This window comes from Cebus imitator, unplaced genomic scaffold (assembly GCF_001604975.1).
Source record: "Cebus imitator isolate Cc_AM_T3 unplaced genomic scaffold, Cebus_imitator-1.0 Scaffold729, whole genome shotgun sequence".
Lineage (NCBI taxonomy): Eukaryota > Metazoa > Chordata > Mammalia > Primates > Cebidae > Cebus > Cebus imitator.
In genome coordinates this window covers 125,933-137,753 of record NW_016108044.1, presented here as the reverse complement: position 1 = coordinate 137,753, position 11,821 = coordinate 125,933, and the positions used below count along the sequence as shown (strand labels likewise).

At 50.0% G+C, this 11,821-nt stretch overlaps 1 protein-coding gene across 1 annotated transcript; it reads left to right on the top strand.

Moving 5' to 3' along the window:
- The first annotated feature begins 7,000 nt into the window (after window positions 1-7,000).
- On the top strand, window positions 7,001-8,733 carry NUPR1 (nuclear protein 1, transcriptional regulator). The gene is made up of 3 exons (XM_017519146.2): window positions 7,001-7,334; window positions 7,951-8,100; window positions 8,433-8,733. Exons 1-2 carry the CDS (start codon window positions 7,220-7,222, stop codon window positions 8,085-8,087), a joined length of 252 nt encoding a protein of 83 aa, XP_017374635.1. The 5' UTR covers window positions 7,001-7,219; the 3' UTR covers window positions 8,088-8,100; window positions 8,433-8,733.
- The last annotated feature ends 3,088 nt before the right edge of the window (window positions 8,734-11,821 follow it).

The following is an 11,821-nucleotide window of genomic DNA, read 5'->3' as shown; positions in this document are numbered from 1 at the left end:
GGAGGGAAAAAAAAAAAGAGCATCTGTTGATATTTAAACTGATGATATCACACAGCCAAGAAAAATTCCAAATGCAGCTGCCAGACTTGACATTTTATCTGGAATGGGGTTGTGAGATCATATGGATATGTTTTGCTTCACCTCAGTTACACTTCTTGCATCCACCTTCATTACACTTCTTGCCTTCAGCCTGGGAAGCTTCTGTTTCTTTGAGCTAGTGACTTCCCACATCCCTCAAGCTATCCAACAGAGACAAAGTCTTGCTCTGTTGCCCAGGCTGGAGTGCAGTGGTTCAATCATGGCTCACTGTAGCCTCAACCTCCTGGGCTCAAGTCATCCTCCTGCCTCAGCCTCCTGGGTACTTGGAGCTACAGGCACGCACCACCACACCTGGCTAATTTTTGGATATTTTTGTAAGGATGAGATCTCGCTCTGTTGCCCAGGTTAGTTTTAAATTCCTGGGCTCAAGCAATCCTCCTGCCTCAGACTCCCAAAGTGCTGGAATTATAGGTGTGAGCCTTTGCACTTGGCCCACGGTCATTCTTGTTCAAACTTTACCCCCAGGCCTGGTGTGGTAGCTTACGCCTGTAATCCCAGAAATTTGGGAGGCCAAGGTGAGAGGATCACTTTAGCCCAGAAGTTTGAGACCAGTCTCGGCAACATAGGGAAACCCTGCCTCTACAAAAAATAAAATTAGTTGGGCGTGGTGGTGCGGGCCTAAAGTCCCAGCTACTTGGGAGGCTAAGGTGGGAGGATCCCTTGAGCCCTAAAGGTCTAGGCTGCAGTGAGGAAGACTGCTGCACTGCACTTAGCCTGGGCGACAGTGAGAACCTGTCTCAAAAAAAAATAAATAGGCTGGGCGCAGTAGCTCACGCCTATAATCCTAGCACTTTGGGAGGCCAAGGCGGGTGGATCACCTGAGGTCAGGAGATCGAAATCAGCCTGGCCAACATGGTAAAACCCTATCTCTACTAAAAATACAAAAACTATCTGGGCGCAGTGTTGTGCGTCTGTGATCCCAGCTACTTGGGAGGCTGAGACAGGAGAATTGCTTGAACCCGAGACACAGAGGTTGCAGTGAGTCCGAGATCATGGCACTCCAGCCTGGACAACAGAGTGAGACTCCATCTCAAAAAAAATGAATAAATAAAAATAAATAAATAAATAAAAATTTTAAAAATGAAAGAATTAGAACACAAGCTTCACCTCCTTCAGGAAGCGCGTGCCCTCATCTCCCTACCTCCAGCAAGGTTAGGTGCCCTCCTGGGAGCTCCCAGCCCTTTGCTGCGTTTACTCCAGGCTGATCGTGCTGGCTTGTCATAGGTGTGCTTAGCAATATCATGAAAGTATAACCCTGAGCAGGAAGAAAATAAACTTCCTCGTGGTGGATTTTACAGGTACCTGGAGGCTTGAGGATGGGAAAATGAAACCGTCCCTGTAAACCTTACACAACTGATCAGAGAACAGAGAGGAGAAATGGAAACACGCCAGGCTTGCAGCACACCCAGCATTGATCGTGAGGTCAGCTGCCCCGTACCTGCTTCCTCTTTGTTGTCCGGTGCCTGCTGTCCTAGAATCACGTAGATCTGGTTACAAGATCACAGTTCCCCTTAACTGCACTAGAGATAGCAACTTTAACATTATGAAACATTAAATGCTCCTTTTGAGAAATTCCTTTAGGTCCTGCGTGCCAGTGAAGCGACTGACTCTACCAACCTGAAGGACCCCACAAGTAGCTAACTCCCCAAAAATGTCTTTTCCACAACCTGACGATTACATCTCCCTGGGATTACAGGTGTGAGCCACCAAGCCCGGACCCAGCCTTCTTTTCTTTTCTTTTTCTTCTTCTTTTTTTTTTTTTTTGAGAAGAAGTCTCACTTTGTCACCCAGGCTGGAGTGCAGTGACACGATCTCAGCTCACCGCAACTTCCGCCTCCTGAGTTCAAGCAATTCTCCTGCCTCAGCCTTTTGGGTAGCTGGGACTACAATCACATACCGCCACACCCAGCTGATTTTTTGTATTTTAGTAGAGACGGGGTTTCACCGTGTTGTCCAGGCTGGTCTCAAACTCCTGAGCTCAGGAAATCTGCCCACCTTGCCCTCCCAAAGTGCTGGGATTACAGGCCTGAGCCACCGAGCCCAGCTTCTTTTCTTTTTCTTTTTTTTTTTCTATATGAGACGGGTTTCACCACGTTAGCCAGGCTGGTCTCAAACTCCTGACCTCGGGTGATCTGTCCTCCTCAGCCTCCCAAAGTGCTGGGCTTACAGGCGTGAGTTACCGCGCTGGCTCTTTTTCTTTTTAGAGTGCAGTGGTGCGATCATAGCTCCCTGCAGCCTCAAACTCCTGGCCTCAAGTGATCCTCCCAGCTCAGCCTCTCCAAAACAGTGGAGGCGTGCCTCACCTTACCCAGCCAAGGTATCATTTTATTTATTTATTTATTTATTCATTTCCGAGACGGAGTCTTGCTTTGTCGCCCAGGCTGGAGTGCAGTGGTACAATCTTGGCTCACTGCAACCTCAACCTGCTGAATTCAAGCAATTCTCCTGCCTCAACCTCCTGAGTAGCTGGGATTACAGGCACCTGCCACCATGCCCAGCTAATTTTTTTTTTTAATTAAAAAAATTTTTTTTAGGGTTTCACCATGCTGGCCAGGCTGATCTCAAACTTCTGACCTCATGATCCGCCTGCCTCAGCCTCCCAAGGTGCTGGGATTACAGACATGAGCCACCATACCCAGACCCCTAGGTACCAATTATTAACCCCATTTTACAGATGAGTAAACAAACGTGCAGACTAGGCTTGTCTAAGGGCACACGGCTAACCATGGGATAGAGCCAAGCTTTAGACCCAGGAAGTCCAGTTCCAGAGCCTACGCCTTTAACCATTAACTAACTAAGCCAATGGTTGCATGCTAATGGGGGCAAATAATGGAGAAGTAAACAAATAAAAAAGATGCTGGGTTGGATGGCTCATGCCTGTAATCCCAGCACTTTGGGAGGCCGAGGCAAGCAGATCACTTGAGGTCAGGAGTTTGAGACCAGCCTGGCTAACGTGGTGAAACCCTGTCTCTACTAAAAATATAAAAAATTAGCTGAGCCTGGTGTCATGCGCCTGTAATCCCAGCTACTCGGGAGGCTGAGGCAGGAGAATCACTTGAACCCAGGAGGTGGAGGTTGCAATGAGCCGAGATTGTGCCACTGCACTCCAGCCTGGGTGACAGACTGAGACCCTGTCTCAAAAAACCAAAAACAACAAAAAACAAACACACTTTTGGTTAGGGAATGCTATGAAGAAAGTAAAATAAAATCAGGGCAATGGGATAAAGGAGAAGGAGAGATGTGTGGTGCTGTGGACAGGATGTGTACTGACCTGGCCTGCCGAAAACCCAGCCCCTCCATTGCACAGACCTTCCAGAAAGTGCAGGCGATTGCATTCTCAGCACTGGGCCTGGGCCAAAGTAGGCACTAATAACTGTTAGGGAAGGGAGGGAGGAGTGAGGAGGGAGGAGGGAGAGAGGGAGGAAGGGAGGAGGGAGGAGGGAGAGAGGGAGGAGGGAGAGAGGGAGGAAGGGAGGAGGGAGGAGGAGGGAGGGAGGAATCGTTGATAAGTGCTCCCACACATGGAGTGGCCAAATCTTTGCCAGTGTTTGGCCAGCTGTGCTTAGAATGAGCCCTGGGACTGGGATCAGCTGGACAGGCCACGGGGAGAAATCTTTCACTATTCACTAGCAGCGTGACCTCCAGCAAGGCACTCATTGAGCCTTCATTTTCTTTCTTTGGAGAATGGGGAGCCAACAATATGCCAAGTGCCTGACTCTGGGCTAAGCCCTTCCACACATGGGGTGCTCTCACCCTCCTCCTTTTTCCTTTTCTTATTTTATTTTTTATTTTTATTTTTGAGACGGAGTCTTGATTTGTCGCCCAGGCTGGAGGGCAGTGGCGCAATCTCGGCTCACTGCAACCTCCACCCCCCCACCGCCGCTCCCCGCTCAAGCGATTCTCCTGCCTCGGCCTCCTGGATAACTGGGATTACAGGCGCCAGCCACCACACCCAGCTAATTTTTTGTATTTTTACTAGAGATGGGTTTCACCATTTTGGCCAGGCTGGTTGTGAACTCCTGACCTCAGGTGATCCACCCGCCTTGGCCTCCCAGAGTGCTGGGATTATGGGCTTGAGCCACTGAGCCTGGCTTTTTTAAAAAATATACATTTTATGTATTTATATATTTTTAGAGATGAGTCTTGCACTGTTGCCGAAGATGGAATGCAGTGGGGTGTGATCATGGCTGACTGCACCCTTGACCTCCTGGGTTGAGGTCATCCTCCTGCCTTGGCCTCCCAAAGTACTGGAATGACAGGTGTGAGTGACCACACCTGGCCTCTTAATTTTTTTTTTTTTTTTTTTTTTTTTGAGACGGAGTTTTGCTCTTGTTGCCCAGGCTGGAGTGCAATGGTGCGATCTCAGCTCACTGCAACCTCTGCCTCCTGGGTTTAAGTGATTAGGAGAATCACTGCCTCAGTCTCCCAAGTAGCTGGGATTACAGACACGCACCACCGTACCTGGCTAATTTTGTATTTTTAGTAGAGATGGGGTTTCTCCATGTTGACCAGGCTGGTCCTGAACTCCTGACCTCAGGTGATCCGCCTATCTCAGCCTCCCAAAGTGCTGGGATTACAGGCCCGACTCACCACGCCACGCCCTTTTTTTTTTTTTTAAGACAGGGTCTTTCGGGCTGGGTGCACTGGCTCATGCCTGTAATCCCAGCACTTTTGGAGGCCAAGGCAGGCAGATCACAGGGTCAGAAGATCGAGGCAGGCCTGGCCAAGATGATGAAACCCCGTCTCTACTAAAAATACAAAAATTAGCTGGGCGTGGTGGCGCATGCCACTCGGGAGGCTGAGGCAGGAAAATCGCTTGATCCCGGGAGGTGGAGGTTGCAGTAAGCCAAGATCACACCACTGCACTCTAGCCTGTACAACAGAGGGAGACTCCATCTCAAAAAAAAAAACAAAACAACAGAAAAAAAAAAAAAAAATACCAGGGTCTTGCTCTATTGCCAAAGCTGGTCTTAAACTCCTAGCCTCAGGCAATCCTCCCACCTTACCCACCCAGAGCCCTGGAATCACAGGCAGGAGCTACCGTGCTAGGCCGATCTTTGCTTAATTTAAGATTATTTTCCTCTTTCTGTTATCACCTGGTCTGTTATTATTACCCCCAACTCTGTTTTCATTCAATATCCTGTCTTCATTTTCATTTCCTGGGCGTTAAGGAACTCATCCGTCACCCAAATCTGGGAAAACAAAGGCTAAATTCAATTCTGGCTCAGGCAAGGGAGAAACACAAGCAGAAGTTCACCTTCTTCTGTTTTTATTTTTGTTTTGAAACACAGTCTCGTTTTGTCACTGAGGCTGGAATGCAGTGGCTCAATCTTGGCTCACTGCAACCTCCGCCTCCTGAGTTCAAGCGATTCTCCTGCCTCAGCCTCCTGAGTAGCTGGGATTACAGGCACTTGCCACCACACCTGGTTAATCTTTGTATTTTTAGTAGAGAAGGGATTTCACCATGTTAGCCAGGCTGGTCTCGAGCTCCTAACCTCAGGTGATCTGCCTGCCTCGGCCTCCCAAAGTGCTGGTGCTCAGACTACAGGCATGAGCCACCACGCTCGGCCTCATTATGTCTTCTGTCTCAGTATGTCCGTATTTTGAAATACATATTATTTTATTTTATTTTTTTATTTTTTATTTTTTTTGGGGACGGAGTTTCGCTCTTGTTACCCAGGCTGGAGTGCAATGGCGCGATCTCGGCTCACCGCAACTTCCGCATCCTGGGTTCAGGCAATTCTCCTGCCTCAGCCTCCTGAGTAGCTGGGATTACAGGCACGCACCACCATGCCCAGCTAATTTTTTGTATTTTTAGTAGAGACGGGGTTTCACCATGTTGACCAGGATGGTCTCGATCTTTTGACCTCGTGATCCACCCCCCTCGGCCTCCCAAAGTCCTGGGATTACAGGCTTGAGCCACCGCGCCCGGCCCGTATTATTTTATTATAATTTGTTTTTGAGACAGGGTCTTGCTCTGTCATCAGGCAGTGTGGCAAGTGTCTTTCAAACATTATCTCATTTGATGCTCTCCCCAACTCTAGGAAGAAGATACAATTATTATTATTCTTGTTTTACAGAATTGGAAACCAAGGCACAGAGAGGTGAAGGGACTCACCCAACGTCACACGGAAAGTTGTGGGTCAGGGGTTTGAACTGAGGGCATCTGCCTCCAGACCCTGAACTCTCCAACCGTCTGCCACCCTCCTCTGAGGTGAGGAAGATTTCATTACTGAGAACCCTGTTTCAGGATACTAAGGGGTTTTCCAAGACGTTTCTTAGGAAAAAAAAAAAAAAAAAAAGGCGGCGGGGGGGGGGGCAGTGTGTGGCTCATGCCTGTAATCCCAGAACTTTGGGAGGCCGAGGTGAGTATATCACTTGACGTCTCAGAAGTTTGAGACCAGCCTGGCCAACATACCCTGTCTCTACTAAAAATACAAAAATTGGCCAGGTGTGGTGGCAGGTGCCTGTAATCCCAGCTACTCGGGAGGCTGATGCAGGAGAATCGCTTGAACCTGGGAGGAGGAGGTTGCAGTGAGCCGAGACTGCACCACCGCACTCCAGTCTGGGTAACAGACTTCGTCTCGAAGAAGAAAAAAAAACAAGATGTTGAGTGTGACTGGATGGAAACTGCCAACTTGCCCCGGCACAGGGTGTGCTCCCCCTCCTTCCTCACGTCCTGCGTCTCACCAAGAATTCTGGTGCTGGGGTTAGCTGTGTGGCCATCACCCCAGGCCCAGGTGAAGCCCTTGATCAGATGACGCCATGATCCCAAGGAGTGTTTGAGCCCAGATCCAGCCTCTTCCCTGCTCCCCGCCTAGAGGCGGGACCTCCTCTATGGAAAATATCCAGCTGGGCGAGCCTGGGAGAGAGGAGGCAGAGTGGGGCTGGACTCAGGGACCAACTCTTCCCCTCTCGTGACTGTGTTTACCGGCAGGATTCTGGAAAGGGGCCAGATTGCATCAGACAGGGCCTGATGGGCAGGAGCCAGACTGTGGTCTGAGGAGGAGACACGGCCTTATAAGCGGAGGGAGTGGACTGGGAGTGGAGAGGCACGGGCCCAGGAAAGCAGAGACAGACAAAGCATCAGGAGAAGAGAGGCCGGGAGGACAAGCCAGGCATGATGGCCAGCTTCCCGCCAGCAGCCAGCGCCCCCCAGCAGCCCCCAGCCCCAGAGGACGAGGACCCCAGCCTGGATGAATCTGACCTCTACAGCCTGGCCCATTCCTACCTGGGTAAGGCCTACTTGGCCATCTCCACGGTCCTTCCTCCTCTCCCGAAATCAGGACCCCTCCATGGACTTCCCACCTCCCTTTCCCCTTCCTCTCTTCCTCTCTTTCTTTCTCTCCTCACTCTTTTTTTTTGAGAGTGTCGCTCTGTCACCCAGGCTGGAGTGCAGTGGTGTGATCACAACTCACTGCAGCCTCGAACTCCTGGGCTCATGTGATCCTCCTGCTTCAATCTCCCAAGTACCTGGAACTTCAGGTGTGCAGCACCTGTAGTGGGGAGATGGGGTCTCACTGTGTTGCCCAGGCCGATCTCGAACCCCAGGGCTCAAGCAATTCTCCTGCCTTGGCCACCCAAAGCGCTGAGATTATAGGAGTGAGCCACCATGCCCAGCCCACTCACCCTTTTCTAGCCAAGTTGTTCCTTTGATCCTCAGGTCACCCCTCTCTAGTCCCTCATCCCCAGAGTGCTATCTTACTCAGCCTGGGACCTCACACACATCCGGGGAAGCAACAGGCTTCCCCCTGCTCGCTCCATCCCCGCAACCCTGAATCCCTGCCTCTCCTCCGAGGCCTCTCATCCTGCCTCTGTCCATTTCACCTCTGACTCCTGCCTTGGTGACAGGAGGCAGAGGCCGGAAAGGTCGCTCCAAGAGAGAAGCTGCTGCCAACACCAACCGCCCCAGCCCTGGCGGGCACGAAAGGAAGCTGGTGACCAAGCTGCAGAATTCAGAAAGGAAGAAGCGAGGGGCCAGGTGCTGAGACAGAGCTGGAGGTAAGGAGTCCGGGGACCCAGAGAGCCCAAGCCGGTGCCTCTGCCATGAAGGACAGGCCAGAATGTGTGCGGTTGGGTGCGGAGGAGGGATCAGACAACTGTTGTCTCAATGCAGAATAAAATGAGACATATGTTTGGCTGTGAGTTTCCTAGCAGCCAGAGCAAAGGGGGAACACAGAACCTTTCCAATTAAAGGGAAATTTGATTTACAGAGACAGAAACTGGGGCCAAAGAGGGTGGGTGCTTCCCTGGAGTCACACGTTGAGTGGAAGAGGTAGAATTAGAAACCAGGTCTCTGTCCCTTTCACCACCTGCTTTTCCTCACCCCCCAGATGAGGCCAGACCACGGACACTACACCCAGCAATGGAGACGGGACTGTGGAGGAAGGAGGACCCAGGACAGGATCCAGGCCGGCTTGCCACACCCCCCACCCCTAGGACTTACCCCACTGACTGAGTCTCTGAGGGGCTACCAGGAAAGCACCTCCAACCCCAGCAAAAGTACAAGATGGCGAGTGAGAGGCAGGGAATGGAGGGGCAGAGCCAGGAAGATACTCCTGGAAAAGAAAGCTACAGAAGAAACTGGGGCTCCTCCAGGGTGGCAGCAACAATAAATAGATGAGCACAGCAACCGAAGCTTGGGTGTGTGTTTTGCTCGGGCACGTGCATGCCTGCCTGTACCTGCGCATGCATGAACGCGGGAGAGCCTCTTGGATGTGTGTTTGTATTTGGTGTGTGTGTCAGGGGCAGGGAGTGTTCCTGCTTTTGGAGGAGCCTATGCTGTGAGTGTGGCTTTTGGTTGGTTTACGCGTGCACATATTTTAGTGCATACATTTCTGTGGACTCCTACATAATGGAAAAGAATTTCTTCTGCTTTTTTGTGATACTGCCCATGAAACATGGCTTTCCCCAACACCTATCTGTTTTTGTTGATTATGTCCTGTTCATAGAAAACCATCTTTTTCAATCTGAAAAAAAAAAGAAAAAATAAAAAAATAATAATTAAAACCAACAACAAAAAAACACTTTTTGAGGCTGGGCATGGTGGCTCACGCCTGTAATCCTAGCACTTTGGGAGGCCGAGGAGGGCAGATCCTCTGAGGTCGGGAGTTTGAGACCAGCCTGACCAACATGGAGAAACCCTGTCTCTACTAAAAATACAAAATTAGCTGGGTGTGGTGGCACGTGCCTGTAATCCCAGATAGTCAGGAGGCTGAGGCAGGAGAATCACTTGAATCCTGGAGGTGGAGATTGTGATGAGCTGGGATCACACCATTGCACTCCAGCCTGGGCCACAAGAGCGAACTCTGTCTCAAAATAATGATAATAATAATATCCTGCTGAACACTCTCGAGAGAAAGAAAACAGTAATAATAATAAACAGAAAACCACCTTTTGATGGGAATGCTACTTATGGATGCCATCTAAAAGATGGAGAAAACTGAGATTTAAAATATTAAAGGCCATGAGCAGTGGCTCATGCCTGTGATCACAGCACTTTAGGAGGCTGAGGTGGGAGGATCACTTGAGCCCAGGAGTTCGAGACCAGCCTGGGCATCATAGTGAGACCCCATCTCTATCAATTTTTTTTTTAGAGAGAGAGTCTTGCTCTGTTGCCCAGGCTAGAGTGTAGTGGTGCCATCTTGGCTCACTGCAACCTCTGCCTCCTGGGTTCAAGAAATTCTTGTGCCTCAGCCCCCTGAGTAGCTGGGACTACAGGTGAGCACCACCACGCCCAGCTAATTTTTGTATTTTTAGTAGAGATGGGGTTTCACCATATTGTCCAGGCTGGTCTCAAACTGTCGCCCTCAGCCTCCCAGCCTTTGGGAGGCCAAGGAGGGAGGACTGCTTGAGGCCAGGAATTCAAAACCAGCCTGGGCAACATAGCAAGACCCTGTTTCTACAAAAAATTTAAAAATTAGCGAAGCCTGGTGGCTCACGCCTGTAGTCCTAGCTGCTCAGAGGCTGAAGTGAAAGGATCCCTCGAACCCAGGAGTTGGCAGGTGCAGTGACCCATGATGGTGCCTCTGCGCTCCAGCATGAGCAACAGAGTGAAAACACGTCTTGAAAAAGAGAGAGAGAAGGAAGGAAGGAAGGAAGGAAGGAAGGAAGGAAGAAAAGAGAGCAAGAAGGAAGAGAGGGAGGGACAGAGGCAGGAAGGGAGGGAGGGAAGGAGGGAAATATTAAGGGATTTGTCCTAACTCACTCAGGGCTCCTATTCAAGGCTCTTACTGTTTTCAACTGCTCTTGTAGTTCTGGGAGGTGAGATGGGGGAGGGAGATTCTTATCCAGTGCTATGTCTCAGGACCAGAGTTGAAGAAGAAGATGGGGCAAACAAGAAGTATGGTTGGAGCTGAGATAATGTATTGATTGAGATAGAGGTTTGGGTTGCTGTTATAAAGAATCAAACAAAACAAGATAGAAAGTTATTCCTCTCTCAGTCAGCCCCAAGTCCTCCTGGGTTCAAATGGCAGCTCCATTGTGTTAAGGATTCCAGCTACTTTGACGCATTGTTTTGCCATATTTAAAACATGGCTTCCATTTTTAGGCCTAAAGTAGCTGCTCCAGTACCTGCCATCAAATCTGCATCTCAGCCTGTGGAAAGGGAGTGTGGAAGAGACAGAGAAGGCCACACCTCTTCAGGGTTTTGTTTGTTTTTTTTTGAGACATAATTTTGATCTTGTTGCCCAGGCTGGAGTGCAGCATCGCAATCTCGGCTCACTGCAACCTCCACTTCCCAGGTTCAAGCGATTCTCCTGCCTCAGCCTCCCAAGTAGCTGGAATTAAAGGCATCCACCACCATGCCCAGCTAATTTTGTATTTTTAGTAGAGACAGGGTTTCTCCATGTTGATCAGGCTGGTCTCGAACTCCCGACCTCAGGTGATCTTCCCGCCTCAGCCTCTCAAAGTGCTGGCATGATTATAGGCATGAGCCACTGTGCCCAGCTGACACCTCTTCAATTTGAGGGCATAACCTAAAAGTAGAACATATCACATCTGCTTGGAATGTGGTTACACGGCCACACCCAACTACAAGAGAAGTTGGGAAATGTAGCATTTAGCTGCTTAGCCACGTGGAAGCCAAAACTTGGGCAAGAAGCTAGCTGGAAACGTTGCCCACATGCAGAATCAGCAGATGTCGGGGGAGAAAACTCTGAGATTGGGGCCTGGGCAGAGCCTGTTTCCTTTTCTCCTGTCCCTTTCATACAAATCCCACACTGCAGAACTTGGAGTCAGTGGTTCTTGGGGACCCAAGGACATCCACAGAGGACCAAGGTAGCTGATAGAGCAGGAACAGATGCACATCAGACTACGACCAGCCTGAAGGCTTGGGGACCTGTATCCATCCCCTTCCCTTGAGTCCCGCCTAATCACAGCAATAGCATGAATCCATGACCGGGAAGGACATTTAAGGATATCTGGCCCAACTCTACCCCATTTAACAGGGGGATCACCTCTGCTTGTTTGAATACCACTGTGGATGGGGAACTGGGTACCTTTGAAGGTTACCTAACTCTTTTTTTTTTTGGAGACAGAGTCTCACTCTGTCGCCCAAGCTGGAGTGCAGTGGTGCGATTTCAACTCACTGCAACCTCCGCCTTCAGGGTTCATTCTCCTGCTTCAGCCTCCCAAATAGCTGGGATTACAGGCATGTGCTACCAGGCCTGGCTAATTTTTGTGTTTTTAGTAGAGACAGGGTTTCACCATGTTGGTCAGGCTG

Excerpts from the sequence above, each read along its gene's own strand:
- NUPR1 (XM_017519146.2), top strand. The coding sequence starts at position 7,220 with ATGATGGCCAGCTTCCCGCCAGCAGCCAGCGCCCCCCAGCAGCCCCCA. Across the intron at positions 7,335-7,950 it reads CCTGGCCCATTCCTACCTGG|GAGGCAGAGGCCGGAAAGGT; the intron begins GTAAGGCCTACT and ends CCTTGGTGACAG.